At 50.2% G+C, this 27,449-nt stretch overlaps 1 protein-coding gene across 3 annotated transcripts; it reads left to right on the top strand.

Annotated features, from left to right (window-relative positions):
• Positions 1-904: 904 nt before the first annotated feature.
• On the top strand, positions 905-25,745 carry SLC2A8 (solute carrier family 2 member 8). 3 transcript variants are annotated; one of them, XM_078619132.1, is made up of 11 exons: positions 905-1,160; positions 3,874-4,102; positions 5,967-6,129; positions 6,803-7,009; positions 8,037-8,136; positions 9,443-9,669; positions 11,128-11,274; positions 12,787-12,895; positions 14,824-15,027; positions 15,292-15,437; positions 16,943-25,745. In XM_078619132.1, exons 2-11 carry the CDS (start codon positions 3,909-3,911, stop codon positions 17,228-17,230), a joined length of 1,785 nt encoding a protein of 594 aa, XP_078475258.1. In that variant the 5' UTR covers positions 905-1,160; positions 3,874-3,908; the 3' UTR covers positions 17,231-25,745. The 3 variants fall into 3 exon arrangements, with proteins under 3 accessions (XP_078475258.1, XP_078475260.1, XP_078475259.1); XM_078619134.1 differs by having other exon boundaries at positions 12,792-12,895; positions 16,943-17,187; XM_078619133.1 differs by lacking the exon at positions 905-1,160 and adding an exon at positions 1,364-1,378.
• The last annotated feature ends 1,704 nt before the right edge of the window (positions 25,746-27,449 follow it).

Genomic DNA, 27,449 nt, shown 5'->3' with positions numbered 1-27,449 from the left:
CACCACCCACACACACCACCCACACACACCACCCACACACACCACCCACACACACCACCCACACACACCACCCACACACCCCACCCACACACACCACCCACACACACCACCCACACACACCACCCACACACACCACCAAAACTCACCACCCACACACCACCCACACACACCACCCACACACACATCACACCACCCACACACCCCACCCACACACCCCACCCACACACACCACCCACACACACCACCCACACACACCACCCACACACACCACCCACACACACCACCCACACACACCACCCACACACACCACCCACACACACCACCCACACACACCACCCACACACCCCACCCACACACCCCACCCACACACACCACCCACACACACCACCCACACACCCCACCCACACACCCCACCCACACACACCACCCACACACACCACCCACACACCCCACCCACACACCCCACCCACACACACCACCCACACACACCACCCACACACACCACCCACACACACCACCCACACACACCACCCACACACACCACCCACACACACCACCAAAACTCACCACCCACACACCACCCACACAGCACTCACACCACTCACAAATTGTCGTCACTTTTGAAACTGCCCGCTAAGTTGTGGCACGCCGTCTGTGCAACCCGCGCGGTGACGTCATCACGCACGCAGGGGCCACCTGCGCGGTGACGTCATCACGCACGCAGGGGCCACCCGCGAGGTGACGTAATCACGCACGCAGGGGCCACCTGCGCGGTGACGTAATCACGCACGCAGGGGCCACCTGCGTGGTAACGTAATCACGCACGCAGGGGCCACCCGCGCGGTGACGTAATCACGCACGCTGGGGCTACCCGCGCAGTGACGTAATCACGTACGCATGGACCCCTACGCGATGACGTAATCACGCACGAGGCGGCTAATTTGTTTACGTCCTGCCTCCCCTGGAGTTTAAAGCGGCGTTGCGAGGGATGAACCGACTCCGCCTCAGACGATAAGAAAATAAAGTTAAATATTTACTTATTTTCGGGGCTCCTCCTGCCACAAAAGGGGGGGGAGGGCCGCGTCAAGTTCGCCGTTCTTCAGCGACTCGCGCGCGCCGCCGCCTCCGATGCTGCCAAGGCCGATTTCGTGAGGGCCTCGGTAAGCCTGCGGCCTTGCCTGACGCGCCCTGCCCGCGAGAGGCGCTCGCCGCCTGGTTCGGAGGGGTGTTGGGGGAGGGTGGCGACCGGCGAATTTCGTGAGGGCCTCGGTAAGCCTGCGGCCTTGCCTGACGCGCCCTGCCCGCGAGAGGCGCTCGCCGCCTGGTTTGGAGGGGTGTTGGGGGAGGGTGGCGACCGGCGAATTTCGTGAGGGCCTCGGTAAGCCTACGGCCTTGCCTGACGCGCCCTGCCCGCGAGAGGCGCTCGCCGCCTGGTTCGGAAGGGTGTTGAGGGAGGGTGGCGACCGGCGAATTTCGTGAGGGTCGTCAATGACAGTTTGTGGTTGGATGGGCAGCCGGAACCGGCCACGGGAATGTGGAATTTCCACTCTGACGCTTCAACTGGCTGGCGGCTACCTTATTTCCTCTGCATTATGGCTATCGTCATAATCTATATTGCCGCTAAGGTAAAGTCTCTCATAGCAGTCAACCAACCACGGTTTACCCCGTATTCTTGTACAGGGAAACACAATGTGTCTTATTTGTTTGTGTTTCTCCCTTGTGATGGGACTTTGTCGGATGAACGTTGAGATGTATAAGCGGCACGGGGTGACCAATACGTTCTGAATTGATCTGTGATAAGGTAGGGCATTGATAAGGGGTTGACAGGTATGGGACCTAATCTTGATTTGAGGCTTTCGTTACTGCAGTAATCCATACTCTTTCGTTCTTTAGGTAAAGTCATCCCTTTCTTACCAATATAACCTCTTGCCACGGCAGCTTTCTCGCCTACCTCACCATTTTCTTGCTGTGGTTGTTCCACTCGATGAAGATTGCTTGTGTTGCGATCGAAACGTCGTGATTTGTTTTATTTTATTTCTGCCTACGTGACTTTACCGAATGAACCAATGCGTATGTGTTGTACCCACCGTTGGTTGTACATGTTGTTTATGCCATTTATTGTGAAAATTCCGTCACAGTTCCTATGATCACCGTTTCATTGCTTTCATGGCTTTATTTTGGTGCTTTCGAAAAGTGTATTGGTTTAGCCATGTTTGTTTGTTGTAGTATAGAATTAGACTGATGGTCTTAATCTAAGTTGTCTTGTGGTTGTTGTTGTTTGACTTGCATCCCACTGGGATTTTTGCACACAGCGTTGGTGTACGGTGATTTTTTTTCTGCAATGTTTTGCTGTCTTTTCTTGGATTTCTGTTTGCACTTAGTCACATATTCACTTTAAGATGTTTTCTTGTTCATGTTTTTGTTTTTTGTTTGTTGCGGTTGCACCCGATTCAAGAGCCGAATGGCTCACAGTGCTATACCTAATAAATGAACTTGAACTTAATAGCGCTCGTGCTGTGGAGAGGTCGGCTTCCGTCACGGAAACGTGGAATTTCCACCGAGACGCTTTAATTAATATTCTCGTCATCCAGACTTTATCCATCAAAGGTAAGGATATCCTGGCCTCCGTCATAGTAACGTAGAATGTATCCTACCGGCCCAATGCTGCCTACACATACGAGTACTGTTCGCCGGTGTGTTCTTAAGCAGATATTATATGTTACTCTTTAAAAACCAATACAATCAAAACGTTGTGATGACTGTTTTAAGGGCTATTAAAATTACTTAATTGATCATAGCGGCCCAACGTTGTCACCCACTTCTTTATGAAGGCGTCCCTACTACGCCTTGTCTGGATGTTTGACCATACTTCACCACACTGGTCAATGCGGGTTTATGGACCGGTTCTTATACCACTGATATTAGCCTCGTCCGGGGAATCGAACTCAGGTGGGCTGGATTGATAGTCCGGTGTGATAACCACGACGCCAAACGCTCCACTTCGCCGCATTGGCGAGATGTTGACTACCTCGCCTGGTGTACAGGAGGTCGTGGGTTCGATCCCGACCCTGACGCTTGCTGCTGTATACTTGGAGTTTGCGTGTCTCTCTCTCTTATCATCATCACGGTGGCTAGGAGATGTTAACTACCTCGCCTGGTGTGCAGGAGGTCGTGGGTTCGATCCTGACCCTGACGCCTCACTGCTGTATATTTGGAGTTTGCGTGTCTCTCTCTGTCTCTCCCCGTGGTCGCGTAGACTGTTTCTCCGGGCCCTCCGGTTTCCCCCTCCACATTTATAATCAACATCACGTGTTTAGAGTTTTTGGCTGCAATAACTTTCCACGTGATGATAATAAGCCACTTTGTTGAGCTATCGTCTGTGACCAGTAAAAAAAAAATATTTTATTGTAAAAATGTATCCGACAGTGTTGTATGTATGTACGGTATATTGAACTTATTTTGCACCGTACATAGCCAACCGTGCTATAATCGGAGGTGCGGGGGCTAATCGGAGAGATGCCTTCAGCAGTGGGTTGATAATAATCTTGATTTGAAGCTTTCGTGACTGCAGGAATCTATACTTTTTGGTTCTTTCGGTAAAGTCACGTTTCAATTGCCACACAAGCGATCGTCCTTAGGACGTCGTGATCTAGTATTATTATTTTTACGTGACTTTACCGAAAGAACCAAAGAGTATGGATTGATAATGGCTGATGTTTTTATATTTGTAAGCAAGTCATTGGTGACTCAATTTTGCTACACTTGCCAACCCGGTTTAAATCACGGGCGGACGAAACTTGTTTTCGAACTCATCATCTCAGCGATGCCAGCTCAGCTCTCTGAACTCTGAGCCACCATGTGTTTGTGGTTTAGTTTGTTGCTGCGGGAGGGACGGAGGGAGCCGAGAGATGGAGGAGTGGGGTGGAGTCATCGGAGCAGCAGCAGCAGAAGCGAGCGACTCCATGAAAGAGCCGCTTCTGGGCTCACGTGGTGGTGGTGGTGGTGGCAGCGGTGGGCGGCTGGAAGAGCGAGGTGGTGACTACGAGGAGGATGAGGAGGGAGAAGGAGAGTTGGATCCGCATGTGGTGGAGCAATACTACAGGTGCGACGTCGCATGCGCACACAACGCGTACGTGTGTGTGTTGAACTTCTTTCGCAGGCGAGGAGGTAGGTGAGTGAATTAATGATTGAGTGGAGCGGGTAGGCAAGCGGAGGGGAGTTGAGTTGCCGAGCAGGCGAGTAGGTAGGTATATGCACGTTGAACTTCTTTCGCGCCGTACATAGCCAACCGTGCTCATTGGAGGCACGGGGGAAGGACAACAAACCAAACACAAGAAGCAGTTGTAAAATACGACACTCCACTGCTGATGTACGATACTCTGCAGTGCCAATGCGACAAACGGGATTTTTCAACTGCGGGCCACATATGACCCATAAGCGACTTTGAGGTTGGGAATAGGAGAGGAGGAAGAGGTGGTGATGGGTGGGACGAGTGGTGTGCAGGGTGGAGGAGGGCGGGTTCAGAATATCTATTCATACTGGAGGAATCCGATGATCTATGAAGCACTTTATCACAGGTGTCCAGTCGGGGCACGGGGTAAGACCGTTACAACAAAAAACAATACAAAAATGATAGTGGTGCAAGGTACAAGAAAGGTAAACAGATCACCCAAATCTTCTTGGTTCTTTCGGTAAAGTCACGTAGAAGGGAAGTAATAAAATAATAAAAATAAAACATTTTATTACTTCCCTTCTACGTGACTTTACCGAAAGAACCAAGAAGATGAATCCCTGCAGTCACGAAAGCTTTAAATCGAAAGATCACCCAAAGACATACAAATAATACTAAACCATCCCCATCTTACCAGGCAAAGCCCACTGAGGTATGAACTTGTGTTTCAGAAGCGACCTGGCCACCACAAATGACAGCTCAAAAAAAAAAACATAATTTGGACAGTAATAGCAGCCAAAATAATAAAAATCATCGCAATGCGTGTTTCTAAATGTGGAGGGAAAAACCAGCCATGGCTTTGTCACCCATTCCAATTCTTGTTAAAAGGTATTTCGATGGACGCTTTAGGTTTTTCCTGGATTTGACAATGGGGTTAATGAATTAGCTAAGTATAGTGCAGATTTGACATTTAAAGCATTTAAAGGGGTGCGGCAATTGGTCAGGTGGGCCCCCCCCCCCTCTCCAATATTTTATTTGCGCAATTTGCGGAAGCCAAAACGTTACCGCTCTAGTTAAATGAATAAAAATCTTGGAACGTAAGTGAAATAATTTTTATAAAAATAAAATTTAAACCGCGTTTGAAATAAGTTTGATGTTCTTCTTACACTGTTTTTCAAAACAAATCTCGGTGGCGAGGACATGTTTTCTCCCTCGCCTGATAAACAGGAGATCGTGGGTTCGATCCCGACCTTGACACGCTGTGGCTATGAGATGTTTACTACCTCGCCTTGTATAAAGGAGGTCATGCAAACTCCAAATACTCGCCTGCTGTATATTTGAAGTTTCCACGTCTCTCTCTCCCCGTGGTCACGTGGATTTTTCTCCAGGCCCTCGGTTTTTTTTAACTCGTTACGCTACTGATAATCGCTGTTGTGTTGGCTGTGACGAACCTGCTGACCTCTGCCGAAAAGCACCGCTCGGCAAAGGAAGTCACGTGTGCACTCGGCGTTCTCAAATTCTGTACGTGACGAGAGAGAGAGAGGAAAAACAACAAGGCTTACAGAATAATAGTACACGCCGGAAGAAAAAAAAACTGAGTTTCAAACAACTTTGCACGTAACCCCGTAAATAGCACACCGGTGCATGATCTGATAGAAAAAAAACATGCGGAAGGAGTTCCACGGTTCTTTTGTCTGGTCACCTGCTCCACCCCACCCCTCCCCTACCCCCCTTCCTCCCCTCCCCCTCTCCTCACCCCTGACCTCACCTCCCCTTGCATCTCTCCCAACCGCAGCAAGGTGCAGAACGGGCGCCTGTACTTGGCTGTGCTGAGCACGGCTCTGGGGCCGCTGAGCCTGGGACTGACGCTGGGGTACAGTTCCCCGGCCATCCCTGACCTCGAGCGCAGCCCCGAGGCCCAGCTCAGGCTGAGCCCCGCACAGGTGTCGTGGTTCGGGGTGAGTGGCCACTGTGTGGGAGCCGCAGTGGCTAGGAGATGTTGACTACCTCGCCTGGTGTGCAGGAGGTCGTGGGTTCGATCCCGACCCTGACGCCTGCTGCTGTATATTTGGAGTTTGCGTGTCTCTCTTTCACTCATCATCATCACCACGGTGGTTAGGAGATGTTAATTACCTCGCCTGGTATGCAGGAGTTCGTGGGTTCGATCAGGACCCTGATGCCTGCTGTATATTTGGAGTTTGCGTGTCTCTCTCTCTCTCATCATCACCACGGTGGCTAGCAGATGTTAACTACCTCGCCTTGTATGCAGGAGGTCGTGGGTTCGATCAGGACCCTGATGCCTGCTGTATATTTGGAGTTTGCGTGTCTCTCTCTCTCATCATCACCACGGTGGCTAGGAGATGTTAACTACCTCGCCTGGTATACAGGAGGTCGTGGGTTCGATCCCGACCCTGAAGCCTGCTGCTGTATATTTGGAGTTTGCGTGTCTCTCTCTCTCATCATCATCACGGTGGCTCGGAGATGTGTCTGTTGAACTTGTATCTCACCGTACACAGCCAACCACTCTAATCGCAGTTCCGGGATTTCACAACGGCATTATAACCATCGGCGGCGAGTGACGCGCGTGTTAACGCGCGCGTGACGTCCGCACCCCGTCCCCTGTCCTCCCAGTCGCTGGTGACGATCGGCGCGGTGCTGGCGGGGCCGCTGGCGGGCCTGCTGGTGGAGCGCCTGGGCAGGAAGCCGACGCTGATGCTGAGCGCCGTGCCGTTCGTCGTCGGCTGGCTGCTGCTGGTGACGGCGCAGAGCCCTGCGGCGCTGTACGCGGGCCGCACCCTCACGGGGCTAGCGGGGGGCACCGCGTCGCTCGTCGTGCCCGTGAGTGGACACGGTGCCCCCCCCCCCCACGCGCGAGTCTGCGTACAGATGTAGTGACATATGACGTCACTGCTGTGTCGGCCTGTACGAGGGCTGGGGGCGTGGCCTGGGAAGGGAGGCGTGGCCTGGGAAGGGAGGCGTGGCCTGGGAAGGGAGGCGTGGCCTGGAAAGGGAGGCGTGGCCTGGGAAGGGAGGCGTGGCCTGGGAAGGGAGGCATGGCCTCGGCGGAGCCGGCCACGCCAGAGCAGATATAAGCGTGGTGTGAACGGAGGGCGAGGCTGTTGTACTCCGCAGTGAAGACGACATCATCGGTCCTCAAGTCCCGGGTCGTCGTCCTGGGCCAGGCAGCCCGTTGCCTGCCTGGTCCACTCTGTGTCGTGTTCCAGAGTGTTAGTGAGTTGAAGAAGGTGGTCACCACCTCATGTACGGTGTTATATTACTTACCGTTTAATACATAGTGTTGCCTCCAAGCTGTGTGTGTGTGTGCAGCTAATTCGAACCCACTACACAAAGACAACGTCCTTGTCTTTGTGGGCAGTACGCAGCACCGATCTTCCACTTCACGATACATTTTTCAGATGCAGATTCACACGCGCCCCCCGCCCCCCACTCATGGGCACGGTGCCCCCCCCCCCCCTGCCGCCCCCTACCCTACTGCCCCCTACCCTACCCCTAAACCCTCCCTAACTCTTCTTCTTGGTTCTTTCGGTAAAGTCACGTAGAAGGGAAATAATAAAATAATAAAAATAAAACATAACAAAATAATTCTCACGACTTTTCGGCCACAACGCAAGCAGCCGTCCTCAGGTGAAGAACAGGTTTGTCGGGAAGACAGCGTCTGAATGAAACACCCCAGGCTTGGAGCGTATATTTAAGCTGGGTTAGAAGGGGAAGAGCGCCTTGACAAAAGAATTTGCATATCAAGAGGAATTTAGCATATTTATGGGAAATGCAGATATGGGATTAGTACTACTAATTCCTCGCAAACTCTCCACCCCACCCACCCGCCCCCCACCCCACCCCCCAGGTGTACATCTCAGAGGTCTCTCACCCAGCGGTGCGCGGAGCCCTCGGCTCCTGCATGCAGCTCATGGTGGTGCTGGGCATCTTCACGGCCTACGCCGCCGGTGAGAGTCGCGGCACACTCGCCACGGCGATGCTCACCGTGGTGATGTTCAGTACCGTGGCACTCACCGCCAGCCTCACCGTGATACTCTGTACCGTGGCACTCACCGCCAGACTCACCATGATACTCTGTACTGTGGCACTCACCGTGATACTCTGTACCGTGGCACTCACCGCCAGACTCACCATGATACTCAGTACCGTGGCACTCACCGCCAGACTCACCGTGATACTCAGTACCGTGGCACTCACCGCCAGACTCACCGTGATACTCAGTACCGTGGCCCTCACCGCCAGACTCACCGTGATACTCAGTACCGTGGCCCTCACCGCCAGACTCACCATGATACTCAGTACCGTGGCACTCACCGCCAGACTCACCATGATACTCAGTACCGTGGCACTCACCACCAGGCTCACCGTGATACTCAGTACCGTGGCCCTCACCGCCAGACTCACCGTGATACTCAGTACCGTGGCCCTCACCGCCAGACTCACCATGATACTCAGTACCGTGGCACTCACCGCCAGACTCACCGTGATACTCAGTACCGTGGCACTCACCGCCAGACTCACCGTGATACTCAGTACCGTGGCCCTCACCGCCAGACTCACCGTGATACTCAGTACCGTGGCCCTCACCGCCAGACTCACCGTGATACTCAGTACCGTGGCACTCACCGCCAGACTCACCATGATACTCAGTACCGTGGCACTCACCGCCAGGCTCACCGTGATACTCAGTACCGCCAGACTCACCATGATACTCAGCACCGTGGCACTCACCGCCAGACTCACCGTGATACTCAGTACCGTGGCACTCACCGCCAGACTCACCGTGATACTCTGTACCGTGGCACTCAGCGCCGTAACCAAACGGATACATACTTCGATTTTAAAGCTTTCGTGACTGCAGGGATTCATCTTCTTGGTTCTTTCGGTAAAGTCACGTAGAATGGAAATAATAAAATAATAAAAATAAAACATAATAAAATAATTCTCACGACGTTTCGGCCACAACGCAAGCAGCCGTCCTCTTCACCTGAGGACGGCTGCTTGCGTTGTGGCCGAAACGTCGTGAGAATTATTGTACTATGTTTTATTTTCATATTTTATTATTTCCATTCTACGTGACTTTACCGAAAGAACCAAAAAGATGAATCCCTGCAGTCACAAAAGCTTCAAATCTAGAATTCTTGTGTTTAATTTGCAGTCCATCCCCCCCCGCACCTACGATTAGCGCGGCTGGCTACTTACAAGTTCAACGTACACCCCACCCCTGCCCCGCCTCTCCTCTCCGCTGGTGAGGCTTGATCCTTGGCTGGCGCTGGCTGGCCGTGCTGTGCGCTGTGCCGCCCACGCTGATGCTACTGCTGCTTGTGGCCGTCGTGCCGGAGTCTCCGCGGTTCCTGCTGAGCCGCCCCCGGCGCCGAGCGGAGGCGGTGGCGGCGCTGACGGTGCTGCGGGGAGACGCCGTGGACGTCCGCACCGAGATCCGGCTCATCCGGCAAGGGCAGCAGCAGCAGCAGCAGCAGGTCGTTAACCTCGCCCTCATCAGCCTAGGCCGACAAATCTCTTCGTGGTCTTGCCACACTGTCGGAGGTCGCAAACGGGTTTTGATTCATCTTCTTGGTTCTTTCGGTGAAGTCACGTAGAATGGAAATAATAAAATAATAAAAATAAAAACGTGATAAAATAATTCTAAACGACGTTTCGGCCACAACGCAAGCAGCCGTCCTCGGGTGGAGAACAGGTCTGTCGAGAAGACAGAGTCTGAATGACTTATTTTATTATTTCCATTCTACGTGACTTTACCGAAAGAACCAAGAAGATGAATCCCTGCAGTCACGAAAGCTTTAAATCGGGTTTTGATTCCTTACCCATACCCGGCCGCACCAGGGTCGCAAACGAGTACCCGTACCCTACCCGATACCCGGCTACCCGTACCCGGCCGGGTATTGGGTAGGGTACGGGTACGGGTACCCGATTGCGACCTCTGGGATGAAGCCGTGTTGCAGGCGCGGGTGGGTTGATTCTAGGAACTTGAATTGTGAGAAGAGACAAGACGTTGGGAAATGAGTGACAAACGGTGACTCACCAGTGACTCACGGCCTACCCGTACCCGTACCCGGCCGCACCAGGGTCGCAAACGGCTACCCGTACCCGGCCGGGTACGGGTAGCCGGGTATCGGGTAGGGTACGGGTATCGGGTACAAGGTTGCGACCTCTGCCCACTGTATCTCACCACTCTCGGACCTTTCTACGTGTCGCCTTCTGCTGGACATGTGTTAAGTAGAGCTTCATAGCTCATCGGATTCCTTGTGCAGTGTAAATAAATGTTGTGATCTTGCCCCGCTGCTTTCTCAATCATTCCGGTCTCTCTCTCCTCCTCATGCTCAACCCACCCTGTCTCTCTCTCTCTTCCTCCTCCTCCTCCTCCTCATGCTCAACCCACCCTGTCTCTCTCTCTCTTCCTCCTCTTCGTACTCAACCCACACTGTCTCTCTCTCCTCCTCCTGTACAAGCTGCTGGCCGTGACCGTGCTGCTGATGATGCTGCTGATGATACTGATGCTGATGATGCTGCTGATGATACTGATGCTGATGATGCTGCTGATGCTGATGATAACGTCCTTCACCGTGTAGGAGCGGCTGAGCTGGAGGGAGCTGCACATGCCCGTCCTGTACAAGCCGCTGGCCGTAACCGTGCTGCTGCTGATGATGATGCTGCTGATGATGCTGATGATGCTGATGATGCTGATGATACTGATTATGATGCTGATGATGATGCTGATGATACTGATTATGATGCTGATGATGATGATGCTGATGATACTGATTATGATGCTGATGATGCTGATTATGATGCTGATGATGATGCTGATGATGATACTGATTATGATGCTGATGATGATGCTGATGATGATGCTGATGATACTGATTATGATGCTGATGATGATGATGATGCTGATGATGACGTCCTTCTCCGTGCAGGAGCGGCTGAGCTGGAGGGAGCTGCGCATGCCTGTCCTGTACAAGCCGCTGGCCGTCACCATGCTGCTGATGACGCTGCAGCAGTTCTCGGGGATCAACGCGGTGATGCTGTACGCAGAGTCCATCTTCAGGGCAGCGCACATCCAGGTGACGAGCACACGGAACGATGACGCGGACAAAGTCTTCTTGGTTCTTTCGGTAAAGTCACGTAGAAGCGAAGTAATAAAGTAATAAAAATAAAACATAATAAAATAATTCTCACGACGTTTCGGCCACAACGCAAGCAGCCGTCCTCAGGTGAAGACCAGGTCTGTCGGAAAGACAGCGTCTTTTATTTCCCTTCTACGTGACTTTACCGAAAGAACCAAGAAGAAGAATATGACTTTCGATTGAAAGCTTTCGTGACTGCAGGGATTCATCTTCTTGGTTCTTTCGGTAAAGTCACGTAGAAGCGAAGTAATAAAGTAATAAAAATAAAACATAATAAAATAATTCTCACGACGTTTCGGCCACAACGCAAGCGGCCGTCCTCTGGTGAAGAACAGGTCTGTCGGAAAGACTGCGTCTGAATGAAACACCACCAGGCTTGGCAGCGTATATTTAAGCTGCTGGGTTGGAGGGGGAAGAGCGCCTTGACCCGTTTGTCACCCTGGTGCGGCCGGGTACGTGTACGGGTAGGCCGTGAGTCACTGGTGAGTCACCGTTTGTCACTCTTTCTTTCTTTGTCACTCTCTCTTTCTTCACCTGAGGACGGCTGCTTGCGTTGTGGCCGAAACGTCGTGAGAATTGTTTCATTTTATTATGTTTTATTTTAATTATTTTATTACTTCCCTTCTACGTGACTTTACCGAAAAAACCAAGAAGACGTTTGTCACTCATTTCCCAACGTCTTGTCTCTTCTCACAATTCAAGTTCCTAGAATCAACCCACCCGCGCCTGCAACACGGCTTCATCCCAGAGGTCGCAATCGGGTACCCGATACCCGTACCCGGCCGGGTACGGGTAGGGTACGGGTAGGGTACGGGTACGGTCGGGTACGGGTACCTGTTTGCGACCCTGGTGTGGCCGGGTACGGGTAAGGAATCAAAACCCGTTTGCGACCTCTGCCGTTCGCGTGCCGTGCCGGCCTTCATGGTCGCTCTAACAGCGCCTGCCCCGACAGTCCCTTCAGGCTCTGCGGGCGATCTTTTGTCCTTGTGTGTTGAATTTCTTTCGCGCCGTACGTAGCCAGCCGCGCTAATCGGAGGTGCGGGATTAGAAATCGCGTTCGGTGGCGAGTGACGTGTGTAACGTGTGTGTTCGTGTGTGTATGTATGTGTAACGTGTATACGTGTGTGTATGTGTCTGTACGTGTGTGTAACGTGTGTGTACGTATGTGTTCGCGTGTGTATGTATGTGTAACGTGTATACGTGTGTGTATGTGTCTGTACGTGTGTGTAACGTGTGTGTAACGTGTGCAACGTGTGTGTAACGTGTATGTGTGTACTTGTGTGTGTGTGTGTTTGCGTATAACGTGTGTAACGTATGTATATGTGTGTGTATGTGTGTACTTGTGTGTGTGTGTGTGTTTGCGTATAACGTGTGTAACGTGTGTATATGTGTGTGTACGTGTGCATGTGTGTAACGTGTGTGTGTCACGTGTGTGTCACGTGTGTGCAGAACAGTGCGGAGGCGCCCGTGATGATCGCCGCGGTGCAGGTTGGTGTCACGCTCCTCTCTGGGTTCCTCATGGACCGTGCCGGCCGCAAGCTCCTCCTCTGTCTCTCCGGTTCGTCGCTACCCCCGGCACTCCGGGACTCACTCACTCACTCTCTTACTCACTCACTCACTCTCTTACTCACTCACACACTCACTCTCTTACTCACTCACACACTCACTCACTCTCTTACTCACTCACACACTCACTCACTCACACTCACTCATTCACTCTCTCTCTTACTCACTCACACTCACTCATTCACTCTCTCTCTCACTCACTCGCACACTCACTCATTCACTCTCTTACTCACTCACACACTCACTCACACTCACTCATTCACTCTCTCTCTTACTCACTCACACTCACTCATTCACTCATGGACCGTGCCGGCCGCAAGCTCCTGCTCTGTCTCTCCGGTTTGTCACCAGGCCCGGCGCTCCGGGACTCACTCACTCATACACTCACTCACACATTCACTCTCTTACTCTCTCACTCATTCACTCATTCACTCACACACACTCATTCACTCACTCACTCACTCTCTTACTCACACGCTCACACACACTCACACACACTCACTCACTCTCTTACTCACTCACTCGCACACACTCACACACACTCACTCACTCACTCACTCACACTCACTCACTCACTCACACTCACTCACTCTTACTCACTCACACTCACTCACTCACTCACTCACATTCACTCATTCACTCTCTCTCTTACTCACTCACTCACACTCACTCATTCACTCACTCACTCTCTTACTCACTCACTCTCACTCCTCTCTTACTCACACTCACTCATTCACTATCACTCTCTTACTCACTCACTCACACACACTCACTCACACTTACTCACTCTCTTACTCACTCACACTCACTCACACTTACTCTCTTACTCGTGTCTCTCTCTCATCATCATCACGGTGGCTAGGAGATGTTAACTACCTCGCCTGGTGTACAGGAGGTCGTGGGCTTGATCTTTACCCTGACGCCTGCAGCTGTATATTTGGAGTTTGCGTGTCTCTCTCTCTCATCATCATCACGGTGGCTTGGAGATGTTAACTACCTCGCCTGGTGTACAGGAGGTCGTGGGCTCGATCCTTACCCTGACGCCTGCTCCTGTATATTTGGAGTTTGCGTCTCTCTTTCTCTCTCCCCGTGTGTGCGTGGCTTTTTCTCCGAGTCCTCTGCTTTTTCTCTCCACATTTAGAAACGCGCGTTTCGAATCTTTGGCTGCTGTACATTTCTACGCGATGATAAGCCGCTTCGCTGTGTTATCGTTTGTGAAAGCTAGGTGGTCGCTACTGAAAAATAGCTAAATAGCTCCGTAGTCGGGGCCTTAACTGGTAAAGTAAAACAAAATTTTGTTTATAGACGAATATCATTCATTGTTGGGAACAGTAGTGTTCTTTTGGCAACGCTGCTCGGACATACAGGGGCGACGTTGAGCGTTGAAGTCATCCTCCCCACGTGTGCGTAGAAGGGAAATAATAAAATAATAAAAATACAATTCTCACGACGTTTCGATTGCAACACAAGCAATCGTCATCGGGTGTGAAAGCCACAGCGAGAAATTTTTGGAAAAAAAAAACGTCGTGAGATTTTCATTATTTTATTATTTCCCTTCTACGTGACTTTACCGAAAGAACCAAGAATATGAATCCCTGCAGTCACGAAAGAAGCTTTAAGTCAAGATTTAAGATAAAACATAGTTTCGTTTTTATTTAAAGCTTTCGTGACTGCAGGGATTCATATTCTTGGTTCTTTTCGGTAAAGTCACGTAGAAGGAAAATAATAAAATAATAGAAATATAAAACAAAATATTATTTTATTATTTCCCTTCTACGTGACTTTACCGAAAAGAACCAACGATACGAATCCCTGCAGTCACGAAAGCTTTAAATCGAAAAATAAAAAATAGTTTAGTTTTTGGGTTTCATTTCTCTCCCCCCAACCCGTCCCACCCACCCCACCCGCCCCGCCCGCCAGGGGTCATCATGGCCGCCAGCGCCGCGACCTTTGGAGCCTACTTCAAGCTGACGGGGTCGGGCGGCAACGGCACGCTGGGCGCCCTGGACCTTGCATTGCCGTACGCCGGCGGGGCCCCGGACCATGGGTTGGCGATGGAGGGGGCGGCGAGCACCGGCTCGCTCGGCTGGCTGGCGCTCGCCAGCATGCTCCTCTACATCGTAGGTGCGGGCGCACGCAAAGACAAAGGTCCCCCGTGCAGCCTTCTAACAGGCTGGTCGGGGGGGCAAGTGCCGTTAGCGAGCTGCACCTGATGAAGGCCGGAACGTGCCCGACCGCCTTTGTCTCCCCAATGGCAATACTTACACACACACACAAACACACGGACACACAAGGACAACATCCCCTGCATCGTGATATCCCCTTGCATTGTCTCACCGTGTCCCCTCGTGTCCCTCCCCTTGCCTCCCCGTGTCCCACCTGTTGTAGGCTTCTCGCTGGGCTGGGGTCCCATCCCCTGGATCGTGATGTCCGAGGTGTTCCCCGTGCGCTGGAGGGGGGTCGCGAGCGGTGTGTGCGTCGCCGTGAACTGGACCTCGGCGTTCGTCGTCACCAAGGAGTTCCACGACTTCAGCGTGAGAAGCGGAGCGCGCGGAAGCAGCAGCAGCGTCATCGTCATCAGCGGCGGCGGCAGCATCATCACCAGCATCATTGTCATTAGCGTCATCAGCATCATCACCAGCATCATTGTCATTAGCGTCATCAGCATCATCACCAGCATCATTGTCATTAGCGTCATCAGCATCATCACCAGCATCATTGTCATTAGCGTCATCAGCATCATCACCAGCAGCAGCGTCATCGTCAGCGGCGGCAGCAGTAGCATCACCAGCAGCAGGATCAGCCACATCATCATCATTGTCATTAGCATCATCACCAGCAGTATCATCATCAGCATCACCAGCAGCAGTAGCAGCAGGATCAGCCACATCATCATCAGCATCAGCAGCAGCAGCGTCATCGTCATCATCATCAGCGGCAGCAGCAGCATCATCACCAGCATCGTTGTCATTAGCGTCATCAGCAGCAGCATCATCACCAGCAGCAGGATCAGCCACATCATCATCAGCATAATTGTCATTAGCAGCATCATTGTCATTAGCATCATCAGCATCATCACCAGCAGCAGCATCATCATCAGCGGCATCAAGATTATTCACCCATATCTCCCGATTTCCCACACCTCCGATTTCGCGCGGTTGGCTTCGTATGGTGCGAAAGACTTTAGTACGTACGTACAGCGCCATCATCACCACCATCATCATCACCACCATCATCACCACCATCACCGTCACCACCATCACCACCATCACCACCATCACCACCATCGTCACCACCGTCACCACCGTCATCACCGTCAACACCATCATCACCATCATCACCATCATCACCATCGCCAGTACCGTCAACATCATGGGCATCATCGCGTCGTCAGCAGCAGCGCTGCCGTTACTATTCGCAGCACCGACAACATCGTCGGCACCGTCACAAACACCAAGATTACCGCCGCCATCATTACTCTCACTCACAACATCCCCAATATCAGCATCACTACAGACATTTTCAGCAATAACAGCGCCAACCAATACCACCACCACCACCACTCATACCTACAGCACCACAACCACCGTCACCATCACTACCACCATCACCACTTGCACCACCACTCATACCTACAGCACCACAACCACCGTCACCATCACTACCACCATCACCACTTGCACCACCACTCATACCTACAGCACCACAACCACCGTCACCATCACTTCCACCATCACCACTTGCACCACCACTCATACCTACAGCACCACAACCACCGTCACCATCACTACCACCATCACCACTTGCACCACCACTCATACCTACAGCACCACAACCACCGTCACCATCACTACCACCATCACCACTTGCACCACCACTCATACCTACATCATCACAACCACCGTCACCATCACCACTTACACCAGCACCACCACCAACACCACCAGGGCTGTAATCCCATACTCATACTATGGATTCCCTCCCCCTGTGACCCCACTGTGACCTCCCCTTTGTGCCCTACCACCCCCTCCTTGTGCAGGAGTGGTTGGGTTTCCCCGGCGCGTTCTGGTTCTTCGCCAGCGTGTGCGCGGCCGGGTTCGTGCTGACGATCGTCGCCCTTCCCGAAACCAAAGGGCGATCCCTCGAGCAGATCCAGGCTCACTTTGAGGGGCGACCATCGCCCCCCTCTCCTCCACCGCCACCACTCGCTGCTTCCTCAACCCCTGCTGCAGCAGCATCAGCAGCAGCAGCAGGAGCAGCAGCAGGTTCCCTTGGCCAAGCTGCTGTGACTGGGGCAGGGGGTGAACTCTCAGCGCAGGAACCCTGAGGCTTGAGGGTGGTGGAGTTTTTGGTGGTGGTGTTGGTTGGGGAGGTGGTGGTGGTGGTGGTGGAGACGACTTGGAGTTATTTTGTTTCATTGAAATATGTTTTGCCTGGAAACTCGCTTGAGATGGAACCATCCCGATCGCAAGGGCCGTCCCTGGTGTTGATTGGCACCTTACAGAGCAAACACACACGACCGCACGTGTACAAACATTCTAAATCTATATCTTAGACTTACAAAAGGACTCGCCGAATATTGATTCTATGAATCACTACGATTTAGCATCAGTGATTGATATTTTTTTATCGGAGTTTAGTTATCCAATCGCTGCGACGTTCACTCGTCGCCGCGAGAACATATTTTCTCGGAGTAAAAAACCAAAAAAGCGAATGGGTTTTAATCGCAAATGTTTCTAAGTGATCGTACGTGATTCCATTTAAAATAATCGAATCGTGATTTGATTTTTTTTGTACCAGATGCGCATCGATGCGCGTTATCGTGAGCGGTGGCACAGCGGTTAACGACAGTCTCGGTTTACCATCCCGGCAAAGGCTAACGCCATTGGCGAAGTGGTACCTGAACCTTGAAACCAGCTGTATGTGTATGTCATCTGAACTTCTTTCGCACCCTACGTAGCCAACCGCGTTAATCGGAGGGGCAGTGTTGAGTCTATGGGCAGTGTTGAGTCTATGGGTAGTGTTGAGTCTATGGGCAGTGTTGAGTCTGTGGGCAGTGTTGAGTCTATGGGTAGTGTTGAGTCTATGGGCGGTGTTGAGTCTATGGGCAGTGTTGAGTCTATGGGCAGTGTAGAGTCTATGGGTAGTGTTGAGTCTATGGGTAGTGTTGAGTCTATGGGCAGTGTTGAGTCTATGGGTAGTGTTGAGTCTATGGGCAGTGTTGAGTCTGTGGGCAGTGTTGAGTCTATGGGCAGTGTTGAGTCTATGGTGCAGTGTTGAGTCTATGGGCAGTGTTGAGTCTATGGGTAGTGCTGAGTCTATGGGTAGTGTTGAGTCTATGGGCAGTGTTGAGTCTATGGGTAGTGCTGAGTCTATGCGTAGTGTTGAGTCTATGGGCAGTGTTGAGTCTATGGGTAGTGTTGAGTCTATGGGTAGTGTTGAGTCTATGGGTAGTGTTGAGTCTATGGGCAGTGTTGAGTCTATGGGTAGTGTTGAGTCTATGGGTAGTGCTGAGTCTATGGGTAGTGTTGAGTCTATGGGTAGTGTTGAGTCTATGGGTAGTGCTGAGTCTATGGGTAGTGTTGAGTCTATGGGCAGTGTTGAGTCTATGGGTAGTGTTGAGTCTATGGTGCAGTGTTGAGTCTATGGGCAGTGTTGAGTCTATGGGCAGTGTTGAGTCTATGGGTAGTGTTGAGTCTATGGGTAGTGTTGAGTCTATGGTGCAGTGTTGAGTCTATGGGCAGTGTTGAGTCTATGGGCAGTGTTGAGTCTATGGGTAGTGTTGAGTCTATGGGCAGTGTTGAGTCTATGGTGCAGTGTTGAGTCTATGGGCAGTGTTGAGTCTATGGGTAGTGTTGAGTCTATGGTGCAGTGTTGAGTCTATGGGCAGTGTTGAGTCTATGGGTAGTGTTGAGTCTATGGGTAGTGTTGAGTCTATGGGTAGTGTTAGTCTATGGGTAGAGTTGAGTCTATGGGCAGTGTTGAGTCTATGGGCAGTGTTGAGTCTATGGGTAGTGTTGAGTCTATGGGTAGTGTTAGTCTATGGGTAGAGTTGAGTCTATGGGCAGTGTTGAGTCTAAGGGGCAGTGTTTAGTCTATGGGTAGTGTTGAGTCTATGGGCAGTGTTGAGTCTATGGGTAGTGTTGAGTCTATGGGTAGTGTTGAGTCTATGGGCAGTGTTGAGTCTATGGGCAGTGTTGAGTCTATGGGCAGTGTTGAGTCTATGGGCAGTGTTGAGTCTATGGGCAGTGTTGAGTCTATGGGTAGTGTTGAGTCTATGGTGCAGTGTTGAGTCTATGGGCAGTGTTGAGTCTATGGGTAGTGTTGAGTCTATGGGTAGTGTTGAGTCTATGGGCAGTGTTGAGTCTATAGACAGTGTTGAGTCTATGGGCAGTGTTGAGTCTATGGGTAGTGTTGAGTCTATGGGCAGTGTTGAGTCTATGGGTAGTGTTGAGTCTATGGGCAGTGTTGAGTCTAAGGGGCAGTGTTTAGTCTATGGGTAGTGTTGAGTCTATGGGCAGTGTTGAGTCTATGGGTAGTGTTGAGTCTATGGGCAGTGTTGAGTCTATGGGCAGTGTTGAGTCTATGGGTAGTGTTGAGTCTATGGTGCAGTGTTGAGTCTATGGGCAGTGTTGAGTCTATGGGCAGTGTTGAGTCTATGGGCAGTGTTGAGTCTATGGGTAGTGTTGAGTCTATGGTGCAGCGTTGAGTCTATGGTGCAGTGTTGAGTCTATGGTAAAGTGTTGAGTCTATGGGCAGTGTTGAGTCTATGGGTAGTGTTGAGTCTATGGTGCAGTGTTGAGTCTATGGGCAGTGTTGAGTCTATGGGCAGTGTTGAGTCTATGGGCAGTGTTGAGTCTGGGCGGTATGTATGTTAAACTGATTTCACATTGTACACAGCCAACCATGCTAATCGGAGGGGCAGTCTGTGCAGTGTTGAGTGTGGGTAGTATGTACGGTGAACTTCTTTCGCACCGTACGTAGCCAAACGTGCTAATCGGATGTGCAATTGTGAGTTTCTCCCCTCTGCACCAGTCAACAGAGGTCGCAAACGGGTTTTGATTCCTTACCCGTACCCGGCCGCACCAGGGTCGCAAACGGGTACCCGTACCCGGCCGGGTACGGGTAGCCGGGTATCGGGTAGGGTACCCGGTTGCGACCTCTGCACCAGTCAAACACGCACTGCCAGGCGTGGTGAAGTATGGTCAAACAGCCACCGTCATTGAACACGTCCAGCGGTGGATTTGCCAAAGCTGCCAAGCTGGTGATACCGGAGCAGCCGACTTGCAAAAACGCGTGTCGAACACCACGTGTCGAACGCCACGTGTCGAACGCCACGTGTCGAACGCCACGTGTCGAACGCCACGTGTCGAACGCCACGTGTCGAACGCCACGTGTCGAACGCCACGTGTCGAACGCCACGTGTCGAACGCCACGTGTCGAACGCCACGTGTCGAACGCCAGGTGTGGAACGCCACGTGTGGAACGCCACGTGTCGAACGCCACGTGTCGAACGCCACGTGTCGAACGCCACGTGTCGAACGCCACGTGTCGAATGCCACGTGTCGAATACCACGTGTCGAATACCAGGTGTGGAATACCACGTGTCGAAGGGAGAAACTAACCCCGTCTTTTTGTTAAGCGTAAATATATCGCGGGCCATTTGCCGATTTTGTGAAAGTGCAATACTTCTTGTGGTTACCTGAGGAGGGTCTTCGAACCTGTGAGTGCGATGTCCTCCAGCCTCACACCACGGCAGCATCCCCAAGTGCCGCCATCAGAGGGCAACTCTGTAACAGGATCTTTATTGTAGATTTGAAGTTTTCGTGGCTGCAAGGATCCATACTCTTGGTTCTTTCGGTAAAGTCACGTAGGTAAAGAAAATAAAAAATAAAAGATAAAAAAGAAATAAATGAAATCACGTTTCGATTGCAACACAAGCAATCGTCATCAGGTGTGACAACCACAGCAGTAACATTTCTTGCAAGAAAATGTATTGCCGTGGTTGTCACACCTGATGATGATTGCTTGTGTTGCAATCGAAACATCGTGATTTTTTTTATCTTTTATTTTATTTTACCGACGTGACTTTACTGAAAGAACCAGGATCTTTATCTTGGGAGAAATTCGATGAGATGTGAAGCTCTTTTTGGGTTTTTTTTTTCTCCCCACAGATGGTCCAGTAGAGGGCACGGGCATCATAAAGTTACAACAATAAATACAAAAAATCGAGTGCTAATTTAAAATAGATCAAGTGTATCCGTTCAAATTGCCGAAAAACGATGCAAACGTCTTCAATCACAAGTCTGCCTCTGTACGCCCAGCGGTTTAAATGGGTTCACGCTTTGGTGGGGTAGAGTGTGGGTTACATTTTTTTTCTCACCCCAAAACGCTGTTGGTAAGTTTGCACTCCCAGAATGCCGTGTGGGCCGATGGGCTAAAGTCCTTGCGCGTTTTTTTGTTGCTACGTGAAGACACGAACATGGGAAGGAGGCAGCGTGTTGTGTGCCGATTTATTTTCGCGAATTATCCCGGCAAATCGGAGGGTGCCGCCGTATCTTTGTCGGCGTGTCCCAGTGATTTTTTTTGTGTTGGTTACAGCCAGGGGGTTGCCACCATGTCACGATTGTTTACAGCCAGGAGAGTGGCCTTTGATGATGCACGTGGCGGCAGGTTTTGCCCGTGCTCCGAATCATCAGCAGCAGCGTGGTATCAATGGGGCGCTTTAACCAAGCGCAGTGCAGAGCTGGGGTCTGAAACCAAAGCAAGAGCAGCCCTTTTTTTTATGTAGTAAAAAAAATGAGCCATTTTTTTGTTTGTTTCAAATCTGGAGCAGAGGTGGAGTTGGCTCCCGCGCAGAAGGGAATTAATAAAATAATAAAAATAAAACAATAAAATTCTCACGACGTTTCGATTACAACACAAGCAATTAATCATCGGGTGTGAAAACCACAGCAAGAAAATGTTTGGGGAAAAAAAACGTCGTGAGAATTTTATCGTTTTATTTGTATTATTTTATTGTTTCCCCTCTACGTGACTTTACGAAAAATAAAAAATTGTTTCGTTTTTAGGTTTCATTTCTCTCCCCCCCCCCCCCCCCCATGGCGAGATGCAAACGTATCGACGCATACCCAGAGTGGACACTTCGACCACGGAGAGAGACATCAGCTGTCAATGTTCCCAGTGAGACGAGAAACAAAGGACACGCTGACGCCACTACGCTGCTGGAATATTTGTTTTTATTATTTGTTAAATCTCGTCGTGCGCTAATTTGAATAAAAGCACCATCCATGGGCAAAGCAGTGTTGGGTGGAGAGGGTTGGGGGGGGGGGTTAGGAGGCGGGGGTTACCCCTTGCACACGGAACATTGTACACAGGTGCTGGGGCGATGGGTGGGATAGCGGTTGGCTCACTCGCATTGCAGTTCAGCTGATAGGAATCCCCATTAGCTGTGAACAATCCACGTCCTTACCAAGGCAGAAGCAAAACAATACAAGTTGATGGCACTAACACCTTGTTATATAGTAGTGTGTGTGCGTACGTGTGTGTGTGGGGAGTGGTGGTGTAGTGGTTAGCGCGCTGCGCTATGAACCTGGCGACCCGGGTTCGATTCCCGCTCACGGCAAACACCAGTGACGATTATCTGAACCGGTCCTGGGCCTCCCCTAGGTCGACTCAGCCTCAAATGAGTACCTGGTGCGGTGTGTAAACATTGCCACTAGGGAGACAAAGGCGGTCGGGCGTGGTGCTGGCCACCCACCCCCTCGTGTGCCGTTCCGGCCTTCATAGGTGCTCGCTAACAGCACTTGCCCCTACAGTCTGTTAAGGCTACACGGGGGATCTTTGTCTTGTGTGTGCAGAGTATACCACGTGATGTTCTTTATTTAACCAAGAGAAAGGCCGTCGCTGATATTTAACAGTTTTGGGGTCTCTTTGTGATGGAGGCCTGTGGTCACGTGGGAAGTTAAAGCGCATGTTTCCGGGTTGTGCCGCCGTTTGTTGCCCAACACACGATGTCCGACGTTTCGCCGCGAGCGGTGGTAGCGTCTTCAGTTCCTGAAGAACATGGTCATGAAGAAGCTCCCACAACATGGAGCGAAACGTCGGACGCTGTGCCAAACAAACACGTAGCAGCATGACAAAGCTGTACAGAGGCACAACCAAATAAGCCTGCACCAGCAGTGGTGGTGGTTTAACAACTGGTCTCAATCTGTCTGGAGGAAGCACACAGAGGATGCTTATAAATTAATTGTTTGATACGCGTTGGTTCTTTCGGTAAAGTCACGTAGCTATAAAATAAGATGACGGACGCTTGTGTTGCGCCCGAAACGTCGTGATTTATTTGATTTTAATTTATACCGACGTGAGTTTACCGAAAGAACCAAAGAGTATGGATTCCTGCAGTCAAATCAAGATTCATTGTTTGAGTTTCCGTGTCATATCCACCCATATGTGATGGGTTCTCAGGGTACCGATTTGATTTTTCCCTTCGCCGTGTTCAAATAAGTGGCCACAAGATTGCCAAACCAGGACCCCCCCCCCTTCCCTCTCACTCGACGAGGCCATTTTGGTTGAATAAAAACATTAGGTGATGGCCACGTTTTTGAGTGTGCGTCAGAAACTCGTGAAACTAACAAGGCTACAGGAATCATCATTATTGCAGGGCGAGTTGAAACACGAGCGCAGTCGTTAGAGACAGAAAAAAAACCACAACCAAAAACCCCGAACTAAAAAAAAACTTTACACGCAAGCGTTATTGTTACACCACTCAGAAGCTGCTACATTATTGGCACCGTGACTGAGAGCGGTGCAAGGAATTGTGCGCAGAGAATTGCTTCGCGATAAATCTACAAAAACGAATCCTCAGAGAGCAGTTATTTTGGGGGGTGAGATTAACAAGAAATCACAACCATATAAACGGCGGAGATGGATCACCGTGCATGCCACGTTGACATCTCAATTCGCCAAAAAGACTCCGTTCTTATCGACGACGTAGATTTAAAACTTGGGTTTGCTTCAGAAGTTACGTCCTTCCAGAGTAAAAACATGATCTGGGTGGCAACCCTGCCGTGGCGGTAGCGCGAAAATCACAAAACAACAATCAAACACTTCTTGTCAATAACACCATGGCCTTGAAAGAACAACGCGTAACAGGGCAGCACGGAGGCCAGAGGTCGGTAGGATGTTAAGGCCAATTGCCTGAAATGTCACCTCCTCTGTACTTCTGTCAAGGCCACAGTATTATTGAGTGCGAGTTTGTTTTCGTTGTGGCTTTTTTGGAGTGGAATTTAAGTGGTTCTGTCAACTCGCCGCAAATTTTAAATGTTATTATCTTCACCATTATTTAAAATGATCAAACACCCTTCATGATTCATTGACCTTGTACAGTTTAGGGTAATAATGACATTTTCTTCTGCATAGTGGCCTAAACAATACATTGTAGTTCTGTTGAGCTGGTGGTCTAGACAGGGCTGAGAGCTACATCATGGGACCTCCTTTGCCAGTACCAAAATATGAGAAGAGGTTTCCCCCTTTTTTCTGGCAACAAAACAGTTGTGTTAAGATATGAAAACACCAAACTGAAACCTTTTAACAAGGAATCATGTCTGCATTAACCACAATACTTGTGGTTCGCATTCTGACCACAAGCATTGTGGTTAATGCAGACATGATTCCTTGTTAAAAGGTTTCAGTTTGGGTGTTTTAAACATCTTAACACAGCTGTTTTGTTGCCAGAAAAAAGGGGGAAAACCTATTGTCACAGGGCTGAAAGCATTGCACATGCGATGTGGGAGCCACAAGGCATGCATGCTGCAGTGCTTTGCAGAATTGGGGTATGAGTTCATAGAGTGCACATTCCTCAATAGCACGGTGGCATTAAAAAGAAATATTACAGGTCACATGACAGGCACAAATCCATCGCTTTAAATCCATAATTTACATCAATGATGTACGTGTTATTGTATAGTTCACTTTGAAGGCCACGATGTTATTGACACGGAACACGTTTCGTGTTTTTATGCACTACACTGCTCAAGCGTATCACCAAACAATTAGTTTACACTACTGGAGCACGTTTAAGTGGGCTAACATGTGGAACCAACCAGTTTTTTACACCATTGGAACCTCATTTGCCAGTAAAAAATATGATAATTGGTTTTTTTTACCCTTCTATCTCGGCAACAAAACTGACACCTTTTTTACAAGGAGTCATGTTTGCATAGACCACAATACCTGCAGTCATAATGCAAACAAAAAACACAACTCTGATAATGTATGCACTGTCCTTGAAGTTGATTGGTCCACACCCGAGACAGCTTTCCTGATTGCGAAGCCATGTTGCAGGCGCGGGTGGGTTGATTCTAGGAACTTGAATTGTGAGAAGAGACAAGACGTTGGGAAATGAGTGACAAACGGTGACTCACCAGTGACTCGCGGTCTACCCGTACCCGACCACACCAGGGTCGCAAGCGGGTAGCCGGGTATCGGGTAAGGTACGGGTATCGGGTACCCGGTTGCGACCTCTGGTTTGAAGCTTCCTGTAACGAGGAAGAACGCTTAAAACACTCGGGTCCAGGATTCTCATGGGACAGCGTCTAGTCTCGGTACGAATATCTGTCAAGATCTGTCTTTTGGATTGCAGTCTTCCGTTATTTTACGAATGAAAATGGGAAATTTTGGGACTGGAATATGCTCTTTTTTACATTTGGGACAATGAAAAGAAATGAAACTGCCTTCAATGCTGCACACGATAAACACTTGTCATTGGCGACACAAAGACCGGAGCGAGTTTAAGCGAGAATAAAAATCGGCCAAAAATAAAATTGTCGATGCCGTCACAGGATACGATTCTGTTTGTTATATATAGAATAATTGGTTGACGATAACGCTGCAATATTTTATTTTCATATTCTGATTTAAATTCACGGACAAGAACTTTCACAGTTAAGTTTAGTAATTCTCAGTAGAACACATTGATCTGAGGTTATGGCGTTGCAAGAAAAACTATAATAATACTTAGTAAGGTTAGCAAAGTAAAACTTAACAGATGTTTGAGACAATGTCTTATATATTCATCATCTGCACACGGCTTTTTATTGACATTTAAAATTCGGTCACCAAAGGATGAATGACTGACTACCAAATCAATTGTAAAAATGTTTCCTGTGACAGATTAATTTTTGACTAGTTCCCACACGCATGGAAGATAAGCTCGACGTTAGACATGATAGGTCAATTACTCAAGTTGAATCACTGTCATGCCCTCCGTTCATTAAGGGGCCTTGCGCTCTAAGTCCATTGGGCACAGAGCCCGATTTATTTACACGCCTAGAAGAGCGAATTACATGATACTGTAGCTCCATTGATTTAAAATGGGTATTGCAATAATCTTATCCGATATTGGCCACTCAAAGAATTGTAACGGGTAATGTGATTCCCAAACAAAGACACCCCGTGTAGCCTTAAGACTATTGGGGCAAGTGCTGTGAGTGAGTGGCACTGACAAAGGCTGGATCGGCACACGAGAGGGTGGGTGGCCAGCACCACGCCCGGCCGCCTTTGTCTCCCCAGTGGCGATGTTTACACACCGCACCAGGTACTCATGATGCCGAATCGGCCTCAGCGAGGCCCAGGACCGGTTCAGATAATCGTCACCTGGTGTTGGCCGTGAGAAAGAATCGAACCCGGATCGCCGGGTTCGTAGCGCAGCGCACCGACCGCTGCACTACCGCTCCCCACGATGTGATGCCAACTTCAGGTGGTACAGCTACAAGTCATAAGTCTGTACTAATGGACTACTTCAATCTCGGCTATGACAACAAGGGTTCTCAACTGCCTCAGACAAAGACGTTTTACAGGTCACAGCTGAGGAGTTTAACCGGGCTGAAGACAATAATCGTGAGGCTTTGAGTACGATACGAAGTCGCCTATCCGACCCGTCACGTAACTTGCCCGATCACTTAAACGCATGCGCAAAAACCCAGTGCAGTATTTGAGCCCTGGGTGTGTTACCCTACAGACGTTTCACAAATCCGACCGTTTTCACACGGGAATATATTCTTAATCTCACTTCACGTTTTGCTCACTCCTAAAGCACAGTGAAGCATTTCCCAATGTTTGAACCAGTTTGCCATATTTTTCTTAGTCCCGTCACCAATTTTGCGCGAAATGACGCTGCCACTTTACATTTTCCACGGACGTTCAAACGTCCGCAGACACATCGGTCCAACCAGCGGAATTTGAGTACGTGACGTACTACGCCGCATTTCACTCGTAGGAATGCCTGCGACCGGACTCCCGACCGACTGCTAAACCCCCGCCGCGCTTGACAGCTGACGGCAGTGTTCACCCCCAAGGAAGTGGCAGGCAATTTGTTCCATCACCATTGAAATTTCAGGTGCTCTTGAGATGCCTGACCCCGGGTGTTTTGCTGCAGCCATCAATTCGGTGACAGCGGCAGACCCCAGGGCCTCCCAGAGTTACTGGCTTACTGGTTCAACCAGTGCTCAATGTATGTAGCCAGCCGTGCTAATCTAACCCGAATG

This window comes from Lampetra planeri, chromosome 61, assembly GCF_965212315.1.
Source record: "Lampetra planeri chromosome 61, kcLamPlan1.2.h2, whole genome shotgun sequence".
Taxonomy (NCBI): Eukaryota; Metazoa; Chordata; class Hyperoartia; order Petromyzontiformes; family Petromyzontidae; genus Lampetra; species Lampetra planeri.
Note: the sequence above shows the minus strand (reverse complement) of the source record. Positions and strands in the feature narration are given on the sequence as shown.